At 42.4% G+C, this 23,764-nt stretch overlaps 2 protein-coding genes across 2 annotated transcripts in view; both read right to left on the bottom strand.

The window, feature by feature from the left end:
• ttbk1a (tau tubulin kinase 1a) overlaps positions 1-7,653 on the bottom strand; it is a gene marked incomplete at its 3' end in the record, with an annotated part of 27,479 nt that extends 19,826 nt beyond the window's left edge. Inside the window, exons 1-3 of the mRNA XM_083905561.1 lie at positions 7,586-7,653; positions 4,463-4,543; positions 745-903 (exon numbers count right to left, since the gene is read on the bottom strand). Coding sequence (XP_083761687.1) covers positions 745-903; positions 4,463-4,465 — 162 coding nt within the window. The 5' untranslated portion in view covers positions 4,466-4,543; positions 7,586-7,653. The remainder of the gene's footprint in view (positions 1-744; positions 904-4,462; positions 4,544-7,585) is intronic.
• Positions 7,654-8,355: 702 nt separating this feature from the next.
• tpcn3 (two pore segment channel 3) lies at positions 8,356-22,575 on the bottom strand (the record flags this gene model as incomplete). The annotated part of the gene is made up of 19 exons (XM_083905560.1): positions 8,356-8,657; positions 9,240-9,355; positions 10,389-10,502; positions 10,578-10,661; positions 11,364-11,587; positions 11,666-11,735; positions 12,333-12,420; positions 12,510-12,574; positions 13,523-13,708; positions 13,791-13,935; positions 14,941-15,148; positions 15,907-16,033; positions 17,385-17,486; positions 17,567-17,685; positions 18,958-19,074; positions 20,707-20,835; positions 20,938-21,052; positions 21,161-21,243; positions 22,489-22,575. 19 exons carry the CDS (start codon positions 22,573-22,575, stop codon positions 8,524-8,526), a joined length of 2,313 nt encoding a protein of 770 aa, XP_083761686.1. The 3' UTR covers positions 8,356-8,523.
• Positions 22,576-23,764: the final 1,189 nt, after the last annotated feature.

Genomic DNA, 23,764 nt, shown 5'->3' with positions numbered 1-23,764 from the left:
CACTCTGCCGCACCAAAGGCCACAGAGAATACAGGAAGTGAGGCGTCGCCGTGACGCTGCTTTCCGTTTCCAGCCGAAACTCGGAAGTCGGAGCTGGGAACGTTCCGAGTTCGCCGCGTTCCGGAGAAAGGTTGGGGAAAATAATCTATATTTAGAATTTGGGATTATAAATAGATTTTGGGATTATCTAATTTGGGATTATCTAATTTGGGATTATAAATAGAATTTGGGAATATAAATAGATTTTGGGATTATCTAATTTGGGATTATAAGTAGAATTTGGGAATATAAATAGATTTTGGGATTATCTCATTTGGGATTATAATAGATTTTGCGATTATTTTATTTGGGATTATAAATACATTTTGGGATTATCTAATTTGGGATTATCTAATTTGGGATTATCTAATTTGGGATTATAAATAGATTTTGGGATTATCTCATTTGGGATTATAATAGATTTTGCGATTATTTAATTTGGGATTATAAATACATTTTGGGATTATCTAATTTGGGATTATCTAATTTGGGATTATAAATAGATTTTGGGATTATAAATAGAATTTGGAATTCTAAGTAGAATTTGGAATTATACGTAGGATAGTCTATTTCTGGCGACTTTCTAAAAAAAGGACCTGTGGTGGAAAAAGCAGTGGACAATAAACCAATGAATGAATGAATGAATGAATGAATGAATGAATGAATGAATGAATGAATGTGGGTTAATCCTAATCCCTGACTCACCACTTTCCAGCGGTCTTTGACCATACAGTTTGGCGGCAGGATGTCGGCCTGTTCCGACGTCCCGTTCATGTTGGCGTTATCCTGGAGGCTCGGGACTAAACACTGCATCTGCCAACCTGACAGAACACGAGCTGCTCCAAACTTAAAAGAGCCATTTATCTGAGGAAGGAGGGAGGAAAGGAAGGAAGGAAAGGAAGGAAGGGAGGGAGGAAGGGAGGGAGGGAAGGGAGGAAGGGAGGGAAGGGAGGGAAGGGAGGGAAGGGAGCGAGGAAAGGGAGGGAGGAAAGGAAGGGAGGAAGGTAGGGAGGGAAGGGAAGGGAGGGAAGGAAGGGAGGAAGGAAAGGAAGGGAGGAAGGGAGGAAGGTAGGGAGGGAGGGAGGGAGGGAAGAAGGAAGGAAGGGAGGGAGGGTGAGAGGGAGGGAGGGAGGAAGGAAAGGAAGGGAGGAAGGTAAGGAAGGGAGGAAGGTAGGGAGGGAAGAAGGAAGGTAGGGAGGAAGGAAGGGAGGAAGGTAGGGAGGGAGGGAGGGAAGAAGGATGGTAGGGAGGAAGGAAGGGAGGAAGGAAGGGAAGGGAAGGGAGGGAGGGAGGGAGGGAAGACGGAAGGTAGGGAGGAAGGAAGGGAGGAAGGTAGGGAGGGAAGAAGGAAGGTAGGGAGGAAGGAAGGGAAGGGAAGGGAAGGGAAGGGAAGGGAAGGGAAGGGAAGGGAAGGGAAGGGAAGGGAAGGGAAGGGAAGGGAGGGAGGGAGGAAAGGAAGGGAGGAAGGTAGTGAGGGAGGAAGGAAGGAAGGGAGGGAGGGAAGGAAGGAAGGGAGGAAGGGAGGGAGGGAGGCAGGGAGGAAGGGAAGGAAGGAGGAAGGGAGAGAGGGAGGGAGGGCGGGAAAGGAAGGAAGGAAGGGAAAGGAAAGGAAAGGAAAGGAAAGGAAAGGAAAGGAAAGGAAAGGAAAGGAAAGGAAAGAAGGAATTGAAGGGAAGGAAGGAAGGAAGGAAGTAAAGGAAAGGAAAGGAAAGAAGGAAGGTAAGAAGGAATGAAAGAAAGGAAAGAAAGGAAAAGTGTGTTATAAACGTGTTGTTGTTGCAGGGAATCAAACCGCAGCAGCGTCGGGTCAGTCGCTATAGTCCAGCATCAGTATAATCACAGGCATTATAAAGATGGCCGACATGAGAAGCCATTCTTCAGCTGGAACAGGCGACAGGCCGGTGGGGGGGAGGAGTCAGGGGAGGAGCAAGGGGAGGAGTCAGGGTTTGGCGGCGTGTGATGGTATTTGCCGTAATATCATGTCGCTCTCGTCCTCGCCGCCGCCGCCGCTGATGCTGCAGCTGCCGTCAAACCGCTAACAGCGCTAACAACCATAGAAGAAAAGGGGGGGTGGGGCTGGGTGTGGGGGGGCGTGGCCCGGGAGAACGTAACGACATGATGACATCACAGCGAGCAAACCGAGTCGGAAAAAACAAACAAACCCCTTTATCCGTCAGTTTGGGGAAATAAATTCATCTCCAGACGAAAACGGCTCACATCTGCGATGATTAGCATAGCTTAGCTTAGCATTGGGACTGGAAACAGGTGGGGGGGAGAGAAGGGGGGTGGGACAGGGGCAGATGGGTAAATGGGGAGCTAGCCTAGTCTTGTTAGCTGTTCATTTAAAAGCTTTTTTGTTGCCTCACTTCCAGGATTAATGCTAAGCTAGGCGGCTAAATGATGACATTTCTCAAAAATGTGGAAGTGGGCGGGAGTGAAAAGAGAGTACATGGTAACTTCTGAAATTATGAACTATGAATACGCACTTTTGTGTGGCTGGCACATATTTAGCTAAAGCATTAGCCCCAGGAGAGTAGTCGCTGGTTTTCTGTCTGCTCGCATTGCTGTGCTAAGCTAAGCTAACTAAAGCTGTGTGAAAATTACTTTGCATTTGTCGCAAACACACTTTACACAGGAACATAGTTAGCACTAGCTTTAGCTCCAGGAGAGTAGTAGCTGGTTGTGTTTTTCACTCACGTTACTATGCTAAGCTAACTAGAGCTTTGTGAAAACTTGCCTTGCGTCTTGTGCGAGCACACTTTACTGTGAACGTAATTAGCTCCAGCATTAGCCCCAGTGGAGTAGCCGCTGGTTTTGTGTTCGCTCGCGTTACCACGCTAAGCTAACTAAAGCTATGTGAAAATTAGCTTTGTGTTTTGCGCGAACACACTTTACCGTGAACTCAATTAGCTCTAGCATTAGATTAGACTATTAGCATTAGCGTTTCGTGTTTGCTCACGCTAAGCTAACTAAAGGTATGTGGACAGTCTGTTATTATACGTATGCTAACTCATGCTACTAGCTCGTCTACATGAGTGAACACAGATATTTGCATAAAAAAAAAATCCTCCATATTTGTCGGAAACAGGACGATCACATGACCTGATGGGGGGGAGAGAGAGAGGGGGGGGCGTGGTTTAAGTTGACAGTGATGCATGTCGCTCCCAGAACATGCAATTGTGCATGCAATGCCACGGGCCGCCACCAGTGCATGCAGAGCTCAGGCCGACTGCAGATACAGCGAGAGTCCAGCAGAGGTGTCGCTGCACCTGCAGTGGTACAGTCCAACCACCATCATCATCATCACCATCATCATCATCATCCTCAGCAGCAGCAGCAGCAGAAACAGCAGCAGCAGCAGCAGCAGCAGCAGCAGTAACCCTGACCATAGAGTGAAACCTACTGCTGAGACGCTGAGTCACCGCAGAGGGCGGAGCCACAGAGTTTCCCCCCAGAATGCACTGCGTCAATGTTACACGACAGCAACGGCGTTACAAGTCAAATAAATGACATACAAACACGGGCATTCGGACTTTGATCTTAGAATTCAGATTTTAATCCCAAAATTCAGACTTTAATCTAAGAATTCGGCTTTTAATCACAAAATTCGGAGTTTAATCTCAAAATTCGGCCTTTAATCTCAAATTTCAGACTTTAATCTAAGAATTCAGCCTTTAATCACAAAATTCTGACTTTAATCTAAGAATTTGGACGTTAACCTCAAAATTCGGACCTTAATCTAAGAATTCTGACTTCAATCACAAAATGTGGAGTTTAATCTAAGAATTCAGACTATAATCTCAAATTTTAGACTTTAATCTAAGAATTCGGCCTTTAATCACAAAATTCTGATTCTGAATTCAAAATCGATCGCTACTTCAAATGTCTTATTTAGGAAAAATTTGGCTTTAAAAATCTGTCGTTCAGCTCGACCGCAGTGACGCAAAGTGACCACACGTGGCAGCAGAGGACCAGAAGCTGCTGTGTCGCCGCGAGCTACGAATCCCTGATTTTCCTCTATGGGGTCTTTGGTGCGGGGAGAGTGAGTGGGAAACGTTGCCCGTTTTTGTTTTTGCGGAACGCCGAGACGCTAGCGTTAGCGCGACGATGTCATGTGATCTTTTTAAAAATGTCTCAGCAGCAGATCACAGTCAACGCCTCGCTGCTAAAACCGCAGTCTGCTCCTCTTCCTCATCTTCCTCATCATCATCATCATCATCTTCCTCCTACACAGCTAACCAGTCTGTTCCCTAGTGGGGGGGGGGGGGGGGGTGTGGAGGGTGGGCAGGGAAAAGGGGGGTGGGGGTGAAGGTGCTCTGCCAAAAAGCCAGGTTTGCATCATCATCATCATCATCATCATCATCATCATTCCAGCTTTGACCTGATGAAGGTCAAAGGTCAAAGGTCAAAGGTCAGAGCTCACCATAGTTCTGAGCTCCCGGAAAACCTGACGGCTTACAACAAATCCTGAGCTGGAAAAAACCCTTCCTGTTCCTGTGTTAGCCTACAAGCCAGAACAGAGGGCACAGTTAACCAGGAGGGGGCGACAGAGGGAGGGTGAGGCGACGCCCACCCCCCCGAACCCAGAGGTGAGGGGGAGGGGCGACAACACCCTCAGATCCTGGCACAGGAAGCAACACAAACCTTTTCCATGTGACGGCACATTCAGCGACGCTAATGCTAACGCTAACCAAATGTCCGTCACCAAATAATTTTTTTTAAGGCTTAATTTCTCCATTACAACACAAATAAACACTCACTTATTGATTCATTCGACACATATCGCGACCCCACATTGATGTAGATTTACCGGGTTCCTTGAATGCATCACCAGGAAGTGCCTTCAAAACTCCCAAAAAACGTATCACGTAAAAAACTGCGCGTATGTTTTTAAACACATTTTTTTTTTTTTTATAACAATGAACTCGCGATTTTGGTCAAACGCCCAGTGATGTAAATTTACCGGGTTCCTTGAATGCATCACCAGGAAGTGCGTTCAAAACTCCCAAAAAACTTATCACGTAAAACTGCGTATATGTTTTCAAACAACAAATTAAACAAACAAAACAAGAAAAAAAAAACGTTTTCGATTCAATCGCAGAAACACTTCAAATTTACCGTGTTCCTTGAATGCGTCACTAAGTGCAGCAGGACATTCTTTTACTTCATTTTCATGAATGTTTGATGAATCGACAAATAATAGAAATGTTCCTTCATTTATTGAAGTATTTGTAAATATTTGTTTAAATTTAATTTAATTTAATTTAATTTAAATGTTATATATATACATACTTGTGTGTATATATATATAATATATATATACACATATTTTCAAGTCTTAATTAAATAAAAATTTTAATTAAGTCAGCATATATATACATATACACACACATATATTTGTGTGTATGTTGTTGAATTAAATGTGTAATTATTTAATATATATATATATATCAATAAATATGTACATATACATATATATGTACTATAATTTATATAATTTTAGATAAATACATAATTAATTTAATGCTAAATGTATCAAATAATTTTTTTTTTATATGTGTGTGTTTAATATTAAATAAATAAATAAATAAATAAGTAAATAAAGTGACCTCATGACACACTTCCGGTCCTCCTCCCCCCTCCCCCTCCCCCCTGCATCACTCCTCTCTGCAGTGCACAGTCATGGCGGCTCTCTGCGCACGCGCACCATCACATCCTGCTGATCAATAAATAAATCAATCTGGCCCGGACTGACCCGGATTAACGGTCATCACGCGAAATAATAATAGATAGAAGACGGAGAAGAAACGGGATTAAAGACAAAGATCCGGGTCCGAGTGCGGGTCCTGGTTCTGATGAGGACCCGCCTTTGATCCGGATCAGTACATTATAACAGCATCACTGCAGGACACACACACACACACACACACACACACGCACACACACACAAACACGCACACGGGGCTAGTCCGGATTAGGGATTACCTGGCGCACCGTCCGCTCCTTTTCCGCCTTTTGGGGATTTTCTTCATCTGGGATTTTAATCTGACACAAACCGTCCTGGTCCAGTAATCCCACAGTGTCACCGCTGAACCACAGGGTGCAGGGCCGGGTTTTGGGCCTCACACTCCCGCACAGCTACACCGATAATCCCGCACGGTCAAAGTGACCCGGCTCGGTCCGGGTTTGGAGCCACGGAGGGGTTTTTAAAAAGAAAATCCGTGCTGCTGCAGGTCCGGGTCCGGGTCCGGTCCGGGTCCAGCCCGGCTCCTCCTCCGGGTCTCCGCGGCTGCAGGTGCAGCAGCAGCAGGATGCGGATGAGGATGAGGATGGTGATGCGGACTCGTGGTGCCCCTCCTCCAGCTGAACCGGGTCCAGGTCTCGGACCCGGTAGAAGATCCAGCAGATCCAGACAGAGGCCGGACCCTGGGCTGCTCAGAGGCGGGCTGTGGTGTCAGGTTCTCCGGCGGCTCCAGCCCGTTTGTCCGCACTGCAGCTCTGACTCCACCACAGTCAGGCTTCCGTCAGTGCGCAAGCCACAACATCCGGCTGGCGATTTCAAAATAAAAGTCCTGCTTCAGGGGAGGGGAGGGGTTTTATTTTAGAGAATAAAGTCGCAATATTAAAAAATCGTAAAAATTATACGAGGAAAAAAGTTTTTCGGGGAATAGCGTCAAAATATTAGCGGAGAAAATATTGCAGATTTTCAAAATGAAAGCCTTAAATAGTTATTAGCATGTTCTTGTGGTGCGTTCTTTTTACATCAGAACAGGAAGTGAACTCACCTCCGAGTTTACTGCGTTCCAGTTGAAAAGTGGGGGAAAAATTGAAGCAAACAAATCGGGGGCTAACTAGTGTTAGCCGTCGTTAGCAATACCACTCAATAATAAATATTTTAGCTATCGTATCATGGCGTCAACACCGACTTGAGATTCCAAGGTGGCTGCCACCCGTAAAGACACATTTTCTGTGCGTAAAAACACAGCGCTTAGCGTCGTTGCGACTGCTAATGCTAACAATGGCTAACCCGCGATATAGTGGTTTTCGTTTTTTTTTTCAACCGTAAAAGCGGAGAGGCCACGCCCCCCCCAGGAAACGGAGCTCGAGGGCAAATAAAATGTCTCCGTTATGGTTTTTATTTTGAAAATACTGACCGGATGTAGCCGGCAGTACGAATCCTCTCTATCTTGACGGTGACTTCGTCATTTCGGGATGCTGCTCCGTCCCACCCTCTGAAGCAGCACGTGAACGCCTCATCCTCTCCATCCACCGTCAGGCCTTTGACAGCGTTTTACTGCCGTTGTTGATTCTTATTGTTGTTGTTGTTGTTGTTGTTGTTGTTGTTGTCACGGGTTCAGACAACACAATCAGTGTGAAGGACACACACACACACACACACACACACACACACACACACACACACACACACACACACACACACACACACACACACACACCTTCCATCATCAGGTCGCTTTCATTCAGCCGCTCTCACGCGCCATTTCCTTGTTTGTTTGTTTTTGTTTGTTTGTTTGTTTGTTCTTACCTGGCTGTTGTTTTCCGTCCCGACGATAAAGACCCGGACACGAGGATCCGCTCCCTGTGCTCCATCTCTACAGCATCAGCACCACACACACACACGCACACACACACACACACACACACACACACACACACACACACACACACTCTGAGCCTCCATGTTTACGCTGCAGCTCCACACCGCCCCCTGCCGACACGGAGTCTGCTCTGCGCACATTCAAATTAAAACACACACACACACACACACACACAAATACACAAACACACACTGAAGTCACTGTAAATGATATCTACGGAAGAGGATTAGGGTCACATTTAAATTTTTTTAGTTTTTTAAAGAAAGTGAATCAGATAAAATAAAAACAGCATGAAGTCTGACTTTTTAAATCTCAGAATCCTAACTTTAACCCAAGAATTCGGACTTTAATCGAAGAATTTGGACCATAATCTCAAAATTCGGACTTTTATCGAAGTAGTCTGATTAAAGTCGAACTTTGAGAAATCGGACTTTAATCTCAAAATTCGGACTTTAATCTCAAAAGTACAGTGTAATTAAATGACCTGTGCTTAATTATTTAAAGTGCAAAGAAATAAAAATACATTAAATGTAAATGACAGAACAGTCATTTAAGTACGATGTTATTAAAATATCTGTTGTAATTGGACGTACAAGTTTAAGGTTTAATTTAATGTAGTATACTGTACATACATAAATGTATGTACATATAAAAAAAATGTGCAAAAAAAGAGCAAAAAGAAAACTTATGTGTAAATATTCTTTATGAGAAAATACAGATTTGTTGCGTCGAGAGCGACGGGACACAGATATATAAAAATACAACATGACTCGGACTTTGTGATGCGTTCACACCGAGTCCACAGACTGAATCCGGATCCGTGCCACTGATCCGGTTCCCTTCATTTACATTTGTACGGTCGTGTTTATACGTTGCTAAACGCCGGGTTAGCAAAGTTCCCGTGGTTTTGCGCGTCGGCGTCTTCGTTCTCGGCGAAATCTTCGGGGTCGAGATCGGCCTCGAACATCCGCTGCAACAAGGCGTCCACCGTACGATATCCTGCGGGGAGGGAAAAAAAGTCAGGGAAAAGTGGGATTTATTCGGACGAAGGTTCCTGATCGGCAGATTTTCAAAATAAAAGCCTTTAATAGTAATTAGAGTGGTCTTATGGTGCGTTCCTTTTACATCAGAACAGGAAGTGAACTAGGTCACGTTTTATATGTTCAGTACTAGCTTGTATTTAAAAAAAATAACAAAACTAAACTCAGCAGGCTAGCATTGCTATTGTGAGCTTGTTAGCTTACGGTAGCGGAACACAGTTTTCCCCGAGCCGCTAGCTTAGCGACAGCGGTAACGGCGCCGTACGCGGTATTTTGCGCAAACAAACAGGGTCGACGGATAAAAATGAAACAAAACACCACGCGAACGACATAATTTAACGTAAAAAAAAAAAAAAAAATGCGACAAGTGCAATTAGCGTTAAAAGTCGCAGTGTTTGTACGAGTGGTGGCCATCTTAGAATCCCATGTAGGGGTTTGTGAAGTTTGCTAGTTCTGACTAAAACCGGAACGCACCGTTAACCTTTCAGATTAATCTCGTTATTCCGAGTTTTTTTCGGTCGTCCGATTCCGTCTTTCTTACGTTTCGAGGCGATCCTGAACATCAGGCTAGGTTTTTTGTCGCGCGGCGATTGGTCGACTCCCAGATCGTTGTCGATGGTTTCCATGGCGTCGACCAGGTTGTCGTGCGAATCCTCCCTGTGTGCGACAAAAACAACAAACGTGGAAACTTAACAGTGAAGGCGAGGAGAAGAAGACACGCAAAACCAAACCTCATAGAGAAAACCAGTGATTTTAGCTCACAGGGACACAGGAGCTGCTGGTCCTCTGCTGCCTCGTGTGGTCACTTTGTGTCACTGAGGCCGAATTTATTAAAATAAGACATTGTAAGTTAGTGATGGAGGCAGCAGTGGATCAACAACTCCTGTGAATTTATGTGTGCTGTGATGTTAAAATCACTGGTTTTCTCTATGGTGACTTTGGTGTGTGAGAGAGTGAGTGACTTTGGTGTGGGAGAGTGAGTGACTTTGGTGAGGGAGAGTGAGTGACTTTGGTGTGGGAGAGTGAGTGACTTTGGTGTGGGAGAGTGAGTGACTTTGGTGTGGGAGAGTGAGTGACTTTGGTGTGGGAGAGTGAGTGACTTTGGTGTGTGGGAGAGTGAGTGACTTTGGTGTGTGGGAGAGTGAGTGACTTTGGTGCAGGGAGAGTGAGTGACTTTGGTGCAGGGAGAGTGAGTGACTTTGGTGCGGGAGAGTGAGTGACTTTGGTGTGGGAGAGTGAGTGACTTTGGTGTGAGAGAGTGAGTGACTTTGGTGTGGGAGAGTGAGTGACTTTGGTGTGAGAGAGTGAGTGACTTCGGTGTGAGAGAGTGAGTGACTTTGGTGTGAGAGAGTGAGTGACTTTGGTGTGGCAGAGTGAGTGACTTTGGTGTGGCAGAGTGAGTGACTTTGGTGTGGCAGAGTGAGTGACTTTGGTGTGTGGGAGAGTGAGTGACTTTGGTGTGACAAAGTGAGTGACTTTGGTGTGGGAGAGTGAGTGACTTTGGTGTGAGAGAGTGAGTGACTTTGGTGTGAGAGAGTGAGTGACTTTGGTGTGGGAGAGAGTGAGTGACTTTGGTGGGAGAGAGTGAGTGACTTTGGTGTGGGAGAGTGAGTGACTTTGGTGTGGGAGAGTGAGTGGTTTACAAACGTCAGATTAATAGTTAGTGAAAGTGGTTCTTAAGGTAACGTACTGTTCCACAGAAAGCTCCAGCTCTTCGATCTTCTTCTCCAGAGACGTCTGCAGGTCGCTCTTATCCACAGAGTATTCCACGAAGAACGCCTCCAGGACGAACGCCACGAAGATGCTAACGGGAAGGAAAAAAAACCCACGTTAGCATACGCGAGGTGACGGGAGTGGGCGGAGCCTTCGCGGAACTTACTTGATGATGACGATGACGACGATGACGTGGAAGACGACGAAGAAGATCCTGGCCGACGCGTGGGTGACGGCGGCGAAGCCGCTGCTGAGCAGTGAATGTGCGTTAAGGTTCAACGACGCCAGGAATCACCAGAATCTCTTCAGCCAATCACATTCAGCGCTGAACTAAAACATCACAGGAACGTGTTCACGTCTTTATCTTCACTGTTAACGACAAGTAAACTGAAGATTAAACGCACTCACTCTTCCACACCAAAGTCCATAGAGAAAACCAGTGATTTCAGCTCACAGGGACACAGGAGCTGCTGGTCCTCTGCTGCCCTCGTGTGGTCACTTTGTGTCACTGCGTTAAGTCTAAATTAAATATTTTAAAAGCTGAATTGACAGAATGAGTCATTGTAAGTTAGTGATGGAGGCAGCAGTGGATCAACAACTCCTGTGTGTTCTGAAAATTCAGACTTTAATATAAGAATTCGGCCTTTAATCTCAAAATTTGGACTTTAATCTCAAGATTCTGACTTTAAGAATTTGGACGTTAACCTCAAAATCCGGACTTTAATCTCAAATTTCAGACTTTAATCTAAGAATTCAGACTTTAATCTCAAATTTCAGACTTTAATCTAAGAACTGGCCTTCAATCACAAAATTCGGACTTTAATCTAAGAATTCTGACTCAAAATTCTGTGTGTGCTGTGATGATAAAATCACTGGTTTTCTCTATGGTCTTTGGCGTGGGAGAGTGAGTGGTTTACAAACGTCAGTTTCCTGTCGTGTGCAGTCCAGCTGAAGGATATCGTGCCACTGGTTGACCACAGTGAGCTCCACCAACAGGACGAAGGAGGCAACTACGTTGTTGAAGTTGTTCTTGCAGTAGTGGAGCTGAGCGAAGGTCGTCCCCGTCAGGGCGGCGTTCCCACAGTTGACCCTCGCCGGGTCGTCGGGGTCCTGGAAGAACCGGACCTTGTTTTTGAACAGCTCCATCCCCACCATGGCAAAGACGTAGTAGATCACCTGTGGAGCAGAGAGTCGTCCGTGAGTCGCGGACTCGGCGTCGCGAACCTTCTCGCGTATACGCGACGCGACACTTACGACGATGAGCTGTCCAAACGTGAGGATCGCCGGGCCGATCCTGATCAGGGTGTTGATGATCGTACGGAACCTTCCACAAAGACATCGGGTTAATAAAACTCCGGGACAGAAGCTATCGGACGTCTTTACGGAGCTAGGAAGCTAGCCAGCATCGCTGCCGGCCTCGACTTTACAGAGCTAGGAAGCTAGCTAGCATCGCAACTGGCCTCGACTTTACCGAGCTAGGAAGCTAGCTGGCGTCGCAGCTGGCCTCGACTTTACCGAACTAGGAAGCTAGCTAGCATTGCTGCTGGCCAGGAAGCTAGCCAGCATCGCTGCTGGCCTCGACTTTACAGAGATAGGAAGCTAGCTAGCATCGCAGCTGGTCTCGACTTTACCAAGCTAGGAAGCTAGCCAGCATCGCAGCTGGCCTCGTCTTTACCGAGCTAGGAAGCTAGCCAGCATCGCTGCCGGCCTCGACTTTACCGAGCTAGGAAGCTAGCTAGCATCGCCGCTGGCCTCGACTTTACCGATCTAGGAAGCTAGCTAGCTAGCATCGCTGCTGGCCTCGACTTTACCGAGCTAGGAAGCTAGCTAGCATTGCTGCTGGCCTCGACTTTACCGAGCTAGCAAGCTAGCTAGCATCGCAGCTGGCCTCTGTTTTTGAAGACGTTCATAAAGCTCAAACCTCTTGATACTGTCCACGACCCGGATCAGTCTGAGGACTCTCAGGATGAAGACGATGTCCAGGATCTGTCGGCTGGTGTAACCGCCCGCTACGACAGGAAACATGATGATGAAGATGATGAAGATGACGATGATGATGAAGATGAAGGACAAAGACTTTGTGATCGTCATCACTCACAGGATTTCAGCGTGGAGTTGACGATCGTGGCGACGAGAGCGGAGACGACGATGATGGTGTCAAACCTGCAAACAGAGGAAAAGTCCTTACATGAGGAAATAGAAGAATTATGACTTTAATCTCTGACTTTAATCTCAGTTTTCTGATTTTACTCTCATAATTAAGACTTTAGTCTCAGTCTTCTGATGTAAACCTCAGTTTTCAGACTTTAATCTCAGAATTATGACTTTAATCTCAGAATTATGATTTTAATCTAAATTTTCTGAGTTTAATCTCAGTTTTCTGACTTTAATCCCAGAATTATGACTAATCTCACTAAAATTTTCTGACTTTAATCTCAGAATTATGACTTTAATCTCAGAATTATGATTTTAATCTCAATTTTCTGAGTTTAATCTCAGATTCTGACTTTAATCTCAGTTTTATGACTTTAATCTCAATTTTATGACTTTAATGTCAGAATCATGACTTTAATCTCAGTTTTCTGACTTTAATCTCGAAATAAGACTTTAATCTCAGTTTTCTGACTTTAATCTCAGATTATGACTTTAATCTCAGTTTTCTGATTTTAATCTCAGTTTTCTGACTTTAATCTCAGAATTATGACTTTAATCTTGAAATAAGACATTAATCTCAGTTTTCTGACTAATCTCAGTTTTCTGACTTTAATCTCAGATTATGACTTTAATCTCAGATTATGACTTTAATCTCAGATTATGACTTTAATCTCAGATTTGTGACTTTGATCTCAGATTATGACTTTAATCTCAGTTTTCTGACTTTAATCTCAGATTATGACTTTAATCTCAGATTATGACTTTAATCTCGTAATAAGACTTTAATCTCAGTTTTCTGACTTTAATCTCAGATTATGACTTTAATCTCAGTTTTATGATTTTAATCTCAGTTTTATGACTTTAATCTCAGTTTTATGACTTTAATCTCAGATTTGTGACTTTAATCTCAGTTTTCTCACATCTTCTCGTCATAATTCTCAAAGATGGCGTCCTCACCAGTTCCAGAAGTTGTGTCTGGAGAAGAAACCTCGAGGCTCGAACACGTAGAGCTTCAGCAGGATCTCCGTCAGATACAGAGCCAGAAAAACCCACTCTGAGTTGGCGATCATGGGATTCTCCTCGTCCAGGCCGATGAAGACGGCGTTGACCAGGATGATGAGGTCGTACGCGATCACAAACGCCCTGAAGGTCAACGACAGAGCTCAGAACCATCGTTTATAATCATGTTATCACAGGTAAACATCGACTCAAACGACCGCCTCACCGGTGTTGGACCATACCACAGAGCAGGCGGCTGGGGGCCGACAGGTACAGGGCGGGGCACAGGCGCTGAAGTGGGTGTGGTCTCGTCTTCAATGTGATGACCTCGATGTTCAGGAGATCGGCGAGCTGGACGAACGCCACTTTACCTGTCGGTGACGCGCAGAGTTAACGCCATCGTTTTCATGCCCTTAACTGCTCTGCGAGCTAGTGCCGAGTACGAGTAAGACGAGAATTCGTTTTTTTTACGGTGGACCTGAAGTACACACCACCAACACAACGCACTGAGTGACGGGGTCGTGGAAATATCAGTGCTAGCGGCGTTAGAGGCATCAACGCTGACGCACATTAACGCGCGACGCGTTTCCATGACGACTGATCATAAAAAGATGCGTCATGTTTACGTGACACGGCACCAGAGTCCAGGCGCCGTTTACCAGTGAGCTTCGTTAGCTCCTTTAGCGCCGTTAGCCCGCCTACAGTCGAACTGGAGAGGTATGTTTATAAAACGAAAAGGTGAAAAGGAAACGAAATGATAAATTTCAAAAAAAATTTAAGAAAGTCAGCTGACTGTCAAAGTTCATCAGAGCAAATGGATAATTTCCTGAATTTCAAAAATTCATTAAAATTATTCCTTAAGACTTTTGCAAATATTTTCAACTGATCCTTGTCCAAGGCGACATTGACTATTACTGTGGAAAATTTCAAGTAATTCCGAGATACTTTTTGTTTTTTCAATTTCAAAAATTCATGAAAATTTTTCCTTAAGACTTTTGCGAATATTTTGAACTGATCCTTTTTCAGGGTGATGCTGACTATTAATGTGGAAAATTTCAAGTCATTCAGAGATACTTTTTGTTTTTTCAATTTCAAAAATTCATGAAAATTATTCCTTAAGACTTTTGCGAATATTTTCAACTGATCCTTGTTCAGGGCGATGCCGACTATTAATGTGGAAAATTTCAGGTAATTCCGAGATACTTTTTTTTTTGAGACTAAAGTCTGCTCACTGTCAAAGTGGATCAGGGCAAATTGATTATTTTCTCAATTTCAAAAATTCATTAAAATTATTCCTTAAGACTTTTGCAAATATTTCCAACAGATCCTTGTTCAGTTCTCCATAGAGAAGAAGTGCTTGTTTTTTATTGACTCACCGATGAAGCCTTGGTTCTTGTCGTCGCAGACGCTCCACAGCAGCTCCCTGTGGGCGTTGCTGATGTCGGACCGCACCAGCCGGACCACTTGGTTCCAGTTAGCCTGGGTCACCACGGGTTCGCTGCCCTCCTCCCTGCGCTCCTGCAGGACGGCGAACGCCCGCACCATCTTGTGCCTCTTGGCCCTCACCAGCTGCCGTACCTCCTCCTGTTGACACGAGCCACCGGGAGTCATCGTCTCAGAAAATCTGATTATTATTATTAGCCAACTTGACTTGTAATCATGTTGCTAACATTAGCCAACTTAGCTTGTAAAGGTCATAAAATATTGTCAGATTTACCTTCTGAATTTAGCTCATAAAGGTAAATTCAGATTATTATTATTCGCTAACTTGACTTGTAATCATGTTGCTAACATTAGCCAACTTAGCTTGTAAAGGTCATAAAATATTGTCAGATTTACCTTCTGAATTTAGCTTGTAAAGGTAAATTCAGATTATTATTATTCGCTAACTTGACTTGTAATGGTAAAATCATGTTGCTAACGTGAGCTAATTTAGCTTAAAATAATTATTTTACATTATTGTAATAAAATAATGTCAGTTTAACGTTCTGAACATAATTCGTAACGGTAATAGCATATTGCTGTCTGACCATTAGCTTGTCATTTATAATAATGATTAATGCTGCTAATGTCAGATTAGCCTTCTGAATTTAGCTAGTAAAAGTACAAATAAGTTAGACAATTGTTCTTTATGATGCTAACGTTAGATAAAGGTAGATACAGTGTTTACGTTTATGTTTTCGGAAAAAACTACTTTTACCGACATTGTCACATTTCCCGTGATTAACTGTCCTTACTGAGATTGTAAAAGGCTATAATTAGCTGCTAACATTAGCTAAAGCTTAGCTACGCTCCCTCAGCTAAAGGTTTGAATCAGTTGTTCTTCCGTCTTTGAGTCAAACCTTCAGGTGTTTTTTGTAGTTGTTGTAGACGACGGCCAAGAAGACGGACATGAAGATGTAGGTGTTGATGAGGATGTAGACGATGAAGAAGATGGCGAAGAAGAAGCTGGAGTTGTACGCCGGCATCCTGTCGACGAGAAGCAGAAGATCAAACACTGAGTGTGAGAAGAACAACCTGAAAACTCATGATCAGCCACCAGGGGGAGATCTAGATGGACCTTCCTACCGCCCACAAACATAAATTAAATGTTGAATTCTTTGATTCTTTTAATTTAGTTCAGTCTCCTCAGTCTATTTACATCGGAACTGGGAGCGACATCATCTTGGACAAGCCATTGTTAGCGATACTAGACGTATCATTTTTAAGGTTAAACATCGTACGACTGATTTACTGTAAAACAAATAAGACAGATAAAATTTATTAAAAGCTAAACGGAGCAGAGTTTCAAAAAATTGTTTGGACTACATAGTATGAAGTTCTTTTTTTCAAAATTTTTTAAAATTTTGGACAAAAAATTTATTTTCAAATTCTTTTCAAATTTTGGACAAATATTTTTCTTGAAAAATTTTAGACCAAATTTTTTTTTTAAGAAATTGTCAAATTTTGTACGACATAGCATAGTATGAAGTTATTGATTTTTTTTTTTTTTTCAAATTTTGGACAAAAAATATATTTTTAAAAAACTCAAATTTTGGACCAAATGTTTTTTGAAAAAAAATTTCAAATTCTGGACCAAATTTTTTTTTGAAAAAAATTGTCGAATTTTGGAGCAAAAAATGTATTTTCAAATTCTTTTCAAATTTTGGACAAATATTTTTCTTGAAAAATTTTAGACCAAATTTTTTTTTTAAGAAATTGTCAAATTTTGTACGACATAGCATAGTATGAAGTTATTGATTTTTTTTTTTTTTTCAAATTTTGGACAAAAAATATATTTTTAAAAAACTCAAATTTTGGACCAAATGTTTTTTGAAAAAAATTTTCAAATTCTGGACCAAATTTTTTTTTGAAAAAAATTGCCAAATTTTGGAGCAAAAAATGTATTTTCAAATTCTTTTCAAATTTTGGACAAATATTTTTCTTGAAAAATTTTAGACCAAATTTTTTTTTTAAGAAATTGTCAAATTTTGTACGACATAGCATAGTATGAAGTTATTGATTTTTTTTTTTTTTTCAAATTTTGGACAAAAAATATATTTAAAAAAAACTCAAATTTTGGACCAAATGTTTTTTGAAAAAAAAGTTCAAATTCTGGACCAAATTTTTTTTTGAAAAAAATTGTCAAATTTTGGAGCAAACATTTTTTTTCAAAAAAATTGCCAAAATTTGGAGCAAAACTTGTCAAATTTTAGACGACATAGTATAGTATGAAGTTATTTTTTTCAAAAAATTTCAAATTTTGGACCAAAATTTTTCTTATTAAAAAAACGCAATCATTTAAATTCCTTTCAAACTCGACCCTCGGCGAGCGTCTTACATGATGTCGGGGCTGTTAGCCGTGGTGACGAGGACGTACAGGTCAAACACGATCTCCAGGTAGTTGGTGAAGTACGGTGCTCCGTTGATGGTCGTCAGGCCTCTGCAGACAGAACAAAGAACACAGAACTCGGTTCAGGATCAGTTTCCTCAGAACAAACGTCAGAACAAACGTGGACTCACCGTTTCCCCAGAAGCTTCAGAGCCATGAGGGAGAAGATGAGGACGCTGAACATGAAGAGCAGGAAGACGTAGAAGATCTGAGGAAGAGCGTTACGGATGCTTCTGAACGCTCGCCGCAGCTGACGGACAAACAAACAAACGAATAAATAAACCGCTGATAATCTGATAAGATTATATAAACTGATAAACTTGTTGCAGAATAATCCAGCCAGAGTTACAGAACAGTCCGGTCACAGAATAGTTGAGTCAAAGGATAAACTTTTAACAAAATAATCTGATCATAGTATAATCCAGTCACAGAATAATCCAGTCACAACATAATCTGGTCACAAAATAATCTGGTTACAACATCTGGTCACAGAATAATCTGGTCACATAATAATCCGGTCACAACATAAACTGGTCACAGAATAATCTGGTCACAACATATTCTGGTCACAGAATAATCCGGTCACAGAATAATCTAGTTACAACATAATCTGGTCACAACATAATCTGGTCACAACATAATCTGGTTACAACATAATCCGGTCACAGAATAATCTAGTCACAACATAAACTGGTCACAATATAATCTGGTCACAGAATAATCTGGTTACAACATCTGGTCACAGAATAATCTGGTCACAGAATAATCCGGTCACAGAATAATCTAGTTACAACATAATCTGGTCACAACATAATCTGGTCACAGAATAATCTGGTCACAGAATAATCTGGTCACAGAATAATCTAGTTACAACATAATCTGGTCACAACATAATCTGGTCACAGAATAATCTGGTTACAACATAATCCGGTCACAGAATAATCTAGTCACAACATAAACTGGTCACAGAATAATCCGGTCACAGAATAATCTAGTTACAACATAATCTGGTCACAACATAATCTGGTCACAGAATAATCTGGTTACAACATAATCCGGTCACAGAATAATCTAGTCACAACATAAACTGGTCACAATATAATCTGGTCACAGAATAATCTGGTTACAACATCTGGTCACAGAATAATCTGGTCACAGAATAATCCGGTCACAGAATAATCTAGTTACAACATAATCTGGTCACAACATAATCTGGTCACAGAATAATCTGGTCACAGAATAATCTGGTCACAACATAATCTGGTCACAGAATAATCCGGTCACAGAATAATCTAGTTACAACATAATCTGGTCACAACATAATCTGGTCACAGAATAATCTGGTTACAACATAATCCGGTCACAGAATAATCTAGTCACAACATAAACTGGTCACAATATAATCTGGTCAAAACATAATCTGGTCAAATAACAAACAAATAATCTGGCTAACTGCGGGAACAAACCCACGACCTCATACTGTGTGTTCAAACAGGTGACTGTCGGGGGGGCGGGGCCTTACCTGCCGTCCCTCTGTGACGTTGACCAATAGGAGCGGGCGCAGGACTCTGGACCAGCGGAGAGCGTAACAGTCGGCAGCTTTGAGCGATCCGTAGATGATCATATCGACCATCGTCAGCTGAAACAACATCGACACACGTTTAATGTTCATCAAGTATCGTTCATTTATCGTGTTCACAAGAGTCCATAGAGAAAACCAGTGATTTTGGTCCTCTGCTGCCTCATGTGGTCACTTTGTGTCAATAAAGTAAATCCAAATATAGGATTTTTAAAAACCGAATTCACTAAAATCAGTCATTGTAAGTTAGTGATGGAGGCAGCAGTGGATCAACAACTCCTGTGAACTCCTGTGTGCTGTGATGTTAAAATCACTGGTTTACTCTTTGGACTTTGGTGTGGGAGAGTGAGTGACTTTGGTGTGAGAGAGTGAGTGACTTTGGTGTGTGAGAGTGAGTGACTTTGGTGTGGGACAGAAGTGACAGAAACTCCAACTCTTCCACAGGAAGCTTGAGTTTCCTGTTGTTCTGAGTCCGTCTAACGCAGCGATGATGCAGCAAAAATCACTTCCCTGAACTCACTTTTCACTTTGACGCGTCCAAATCCAAAATGGCCGACTTCCTGTCGAGCGGAGACCATGGTTACGGTCGACTTTTTCGTTCGTCTTGGTCTAAAACATCTTCCCGCCAAGTTTCGGGGAAATTCCGTGAAACTCAGTTTTGCCTCTGCTTTCACCTTAGGGGGCGCTGCAGAGCCCTTGAGCAACGCACGGGTACGGGAGCTATGAACAAGATCGCAGTCTGGTGTGACACCTGACCTCCACGCCGAGTTTCAAGAGTTTTTATGCACATTTACGCCCTTGAAAATGACCGCAAAGACACAGATAGAATAATAATCTGAAGGATTAACAATTGTTTCATTAATTAGAACATGAACAAATTGATTGGCTGGATTATTGAAAGACCGAGCGTAATCCTGCAGAGATCAGAGCCGCTGAGTCACCAGGAAGACGTCCTGCTCTGAAAGATGCTGACGAGTCAGAGAGGAAGCTCGTTTCACAACAATGAGATTATCTCAGCATATTCTGACGACGGGAAGGACAGGAAGTCAGCTCAACTCCAGAAACACACACACCACAGAATCTTCTCGGACACCGATAATCCTCTAATCCTCACGCAGAATTCAACAGGAAACTTCGTCTTAAAAATGTCAAGAATTATTAAGTCGTCACGGGATTAATCCGGTCGTTATGAGATTAACGTGCCTCCAGAATATGGCAATAGAGTCACAATATAATCTAGTTGCAGAATAATCTGGTTGCAGAATAATCTCTTTGCAGAATAATCTCGTTGCAGAATAATCTAGCCAGAGTTACAGAACAGCCCAGTCACAGAATAGTTGAGTCACAACATAATCTGGTCACAGAATAATCTAGTCACAACATAATCTGGTCACAGAATAATCTAGTCACAACATAATCTGGTCATAGAATAATCTAGTCACAGAATAATCTGGTCACGACATAATCTGGTCACAGAATAATCTGGTCACAACATAATCTGGTCACAGAATAATCTAGTCACAACATAATCTGGTCACAGAACAATCTGGTCACAACATAATCTGGTCACAGAATAATCTGGTCAGAATAATCTGGTCACAGAGTAAAGACTAATAAAGTCAAAGACTAATGAAGACGGAAAAATGATGTCAGAGTCACCAAATAATCTGTCAGATTAACAGAGATTATTACCATGAGCACGGCCATGATGCAGATGTTCTTGGCGTCTTTCCAGAACTTGTCCCGTGGGATGACCTTGGCGTAGTGAACCAGACGAACGGTGAAGACCAGAACGCAGAGTAGCTCCACCAACATGGTCGCCTACGAAAACACAACAGTGGGGGGTGGGGGTGGGGGGGGGGGGTGTGGTCACATGACACCAACGTCACATTCCAACCAACGCGGCGGCGGCGGCCATCTTACCCACATGGGCAGAGGGAGGACGGCGGGTTCCTCGAACACGGCCAGAGACAGAACCACGAGGATGAAGAAGTAGAGCAGGACTTTAGGAAGCCAGTGATTATAGAGCAGATAGAGTCTGAACACACACACACACACACACACACACACACACACACACACAGTGCATAATCTCAATCAGATTATACCCTTTGACAGTGAGAACCCTACAGAGTGAAGGTCTCACCTCACGGCCTGAGGCGACGTGTCAAAGTAGATGTTTCTGTTGAACTGAGCGTCCGACACGTAGACGGAGGCCAGGTCGTAATCCTGAAACACACACACACACACACGCACACACACGCACACAGAATAGGATTATGACAACTCGTGGAAACAGAATAATCTGAATAAAACCAGTAAACAGATTACAGACATCTCAGTCTCATGTGTTCATCTCAATCAGATTACACTCAAAATGGGATTATGACAGATATTCAATTAGCAACTCGTGAAAACACACGTGGATTAGAGGCTCTAATCAGATTACTGGCCTCTTAGTCCCATTACGAGTGTATCTCAATCAGATTACACACAAAATAGGATTATGACAACTCGTGAAAAAAACACCGGAATTAAGTCAGTAATCAGATTACTGGCGTCTTAGTCTCATTATGCGTGATTCTCAATCGGACAACTCATGGAAACAATAATCTGAATAATGTCACTAAAGAGATTACTGGCCTCTTTGTGTCTGTCTAAATAGGATAACACTTAAAATGGGATTATGACGGATATTCAATTAGCAACTCTTGAAAACACTCATGGATTAGAGGCTGTAATCAGATTACTGGCCTCTTAGTCCCATTATGTGTGTTTCTCAATCGGATTACACAAAAAAATAGGATTATGACAACTCGCGAAAACAGCGCCAGAATTATGTCGGTAATCAGATTACTGGCCACTTAGTCTCATTATGCGCGACTCTCAATCGGATTACACTTCAAATGGGATTATGACAGATATTGAGTTAGCAATTTATGAAAACACACGTGGATTACAGGCTGTAATCAGATTACTGGCCTCTTAGTCCCATTATGTGCGCATCTCCATCGGATTACACACAAAAAATAGGATTATGACAACTCATGGAAACACTAATCTGAATAGTCAATAAAGAGATTACTGGCCTCTTAGTCCCATTATGTGTGTTTCTCAATCGGATTACACTTAAAATGGGATTACGATGGATATTCAGTGAGCAACTCATGAAAACATCGTCGGAATGAAGTTGGTAATCGGATTACTGGTCTCTTAGTCTCATCCTACACCTTAATCGGATTACACTTAAAAAAAACAGGATGATGACAACTCGTGAAAACATAACCATCGGAATAACGTCGGTAATCGGATTACGGGTCTCCATGGAAACGCGGTCAGCGTTAAAGCACATTTACGAGCTCGCGCAGAGGACAAGAGTCCAAACTTTTTACAACTTCATCATGTGAAACCAGCTGTGCGCGCGCGCGTGTGTGTCTATGTGTGTGTGTGTGTGTGTATGTGCGCGTGCCTCACCTCTTTGGTCTTTGCAGAATTCCCTCCGTTTGGGATTTCCTTGTCTTTTCCTGCAGAATCAGGAATGTTTTCGAGCGTCTCTGCCATGACTGAGAGGGAGATTAAAGAAAAGGAAAGAAAAGAAAAGAAAAGAACAAATCCCGGATCCAAAGACTCCGTGTTTTCCCACAAACTTCCTCCACACACACACACACACACACACACAGCGTTGACGCACTTTTTTCCCTAACTTTTTCCCACTTTTCTCGGGCGCGCGCGCTCACTTCCACGCAGAGTTCACCTCCATCTCTTCTTCTGCTGAGGCTTCACTCAATAAAGCAGCGGCTCACGACGCGTTCACGGACCGCACCGGAAATAGGACAAAACACACACAAAAAACAGTGACGTGGTCACTGGGGGTTTTCCCCCAGTGCCACACGATGGCGCTATTGCGTAAAGAATCCGTGTGTTCCTTGTGTGTGTGTGTGTGTGTGTGTGCAACAGCTAAATCAACACAATTCACTGGAAAAAATAAAATAAAGATAAATTACTTTTTAAAAAAATAACAACATATGTATAATAATAACTTTATTAATATCATATAGCACTTTTCATACATTATAAAACGTAGCACAAAGTGCTCTACAAATTTAATTTATATAACATTTATATTTCACATTTTACGTATGTTAATATATGCTTTTTAATAAAGTTAGAGTATGTGTTTGTAATCTCCTAATCCCCTGACATGTTAAGATTAATTTCACACTTCACTTTTTATTTTAAAATTAACAAAAATTTCAAAAAAAACCAAAAAAACCAAAACGTAAAATAGCAGTTTTCTGCGCGAGCTTACTTCGCCTTTACTTTTTCCTACTTTCTCTTCAGACAGTGAAGGCACCACGAGGCTGTCATGTGACTCGTCAGCAATAACGGAAACGGAGTAGAAGAAGAGGAGGAGACGTTCAAAGACCCCGAAGAAGAAAAATGACGTGAAAGACAAATTAAAGGAAAATTCCGCCTAAAATTAAAAACACATTTCTTCATAAAAATCTGTAAAAAAAATAAAAAAAAAATTTTTTTTTAAATGTTGAGTTTCTTCAAATCAAAATGGCTGCAGTTTTAATTTGACCAAAATAAGAAATAATTTGAAAACGTGATTACAGGAAGTGTCCAGCAGGGGTCAAATATCGCAAACATTGACCGGAGATTGGGCCAGATTTCAAAATAAAACAGCACATCAATCAAAGTTTCAATTAAAAAAAAATAAAAAAATAAATAAAAAAAGATTTATAAA

Source organism: Microchirus variegatus (assembly GCF_963457635.1).
Source record: "Microchirus variegatus genome assembly, chromosome: 19".
In the NCBI taxonomy this organism is placed as follows: domain Eukaryota; kingdom Metazoa; phylum Chordata; class Actinopteri; order Pleuronectiformes; family Soleidae; genus Microchirus; species Microchirus variegatus.
Note: the sequence above shows the minus strand (reverse complement) of the source record. Positions and strands in the feature narration are given on the sequence as shown.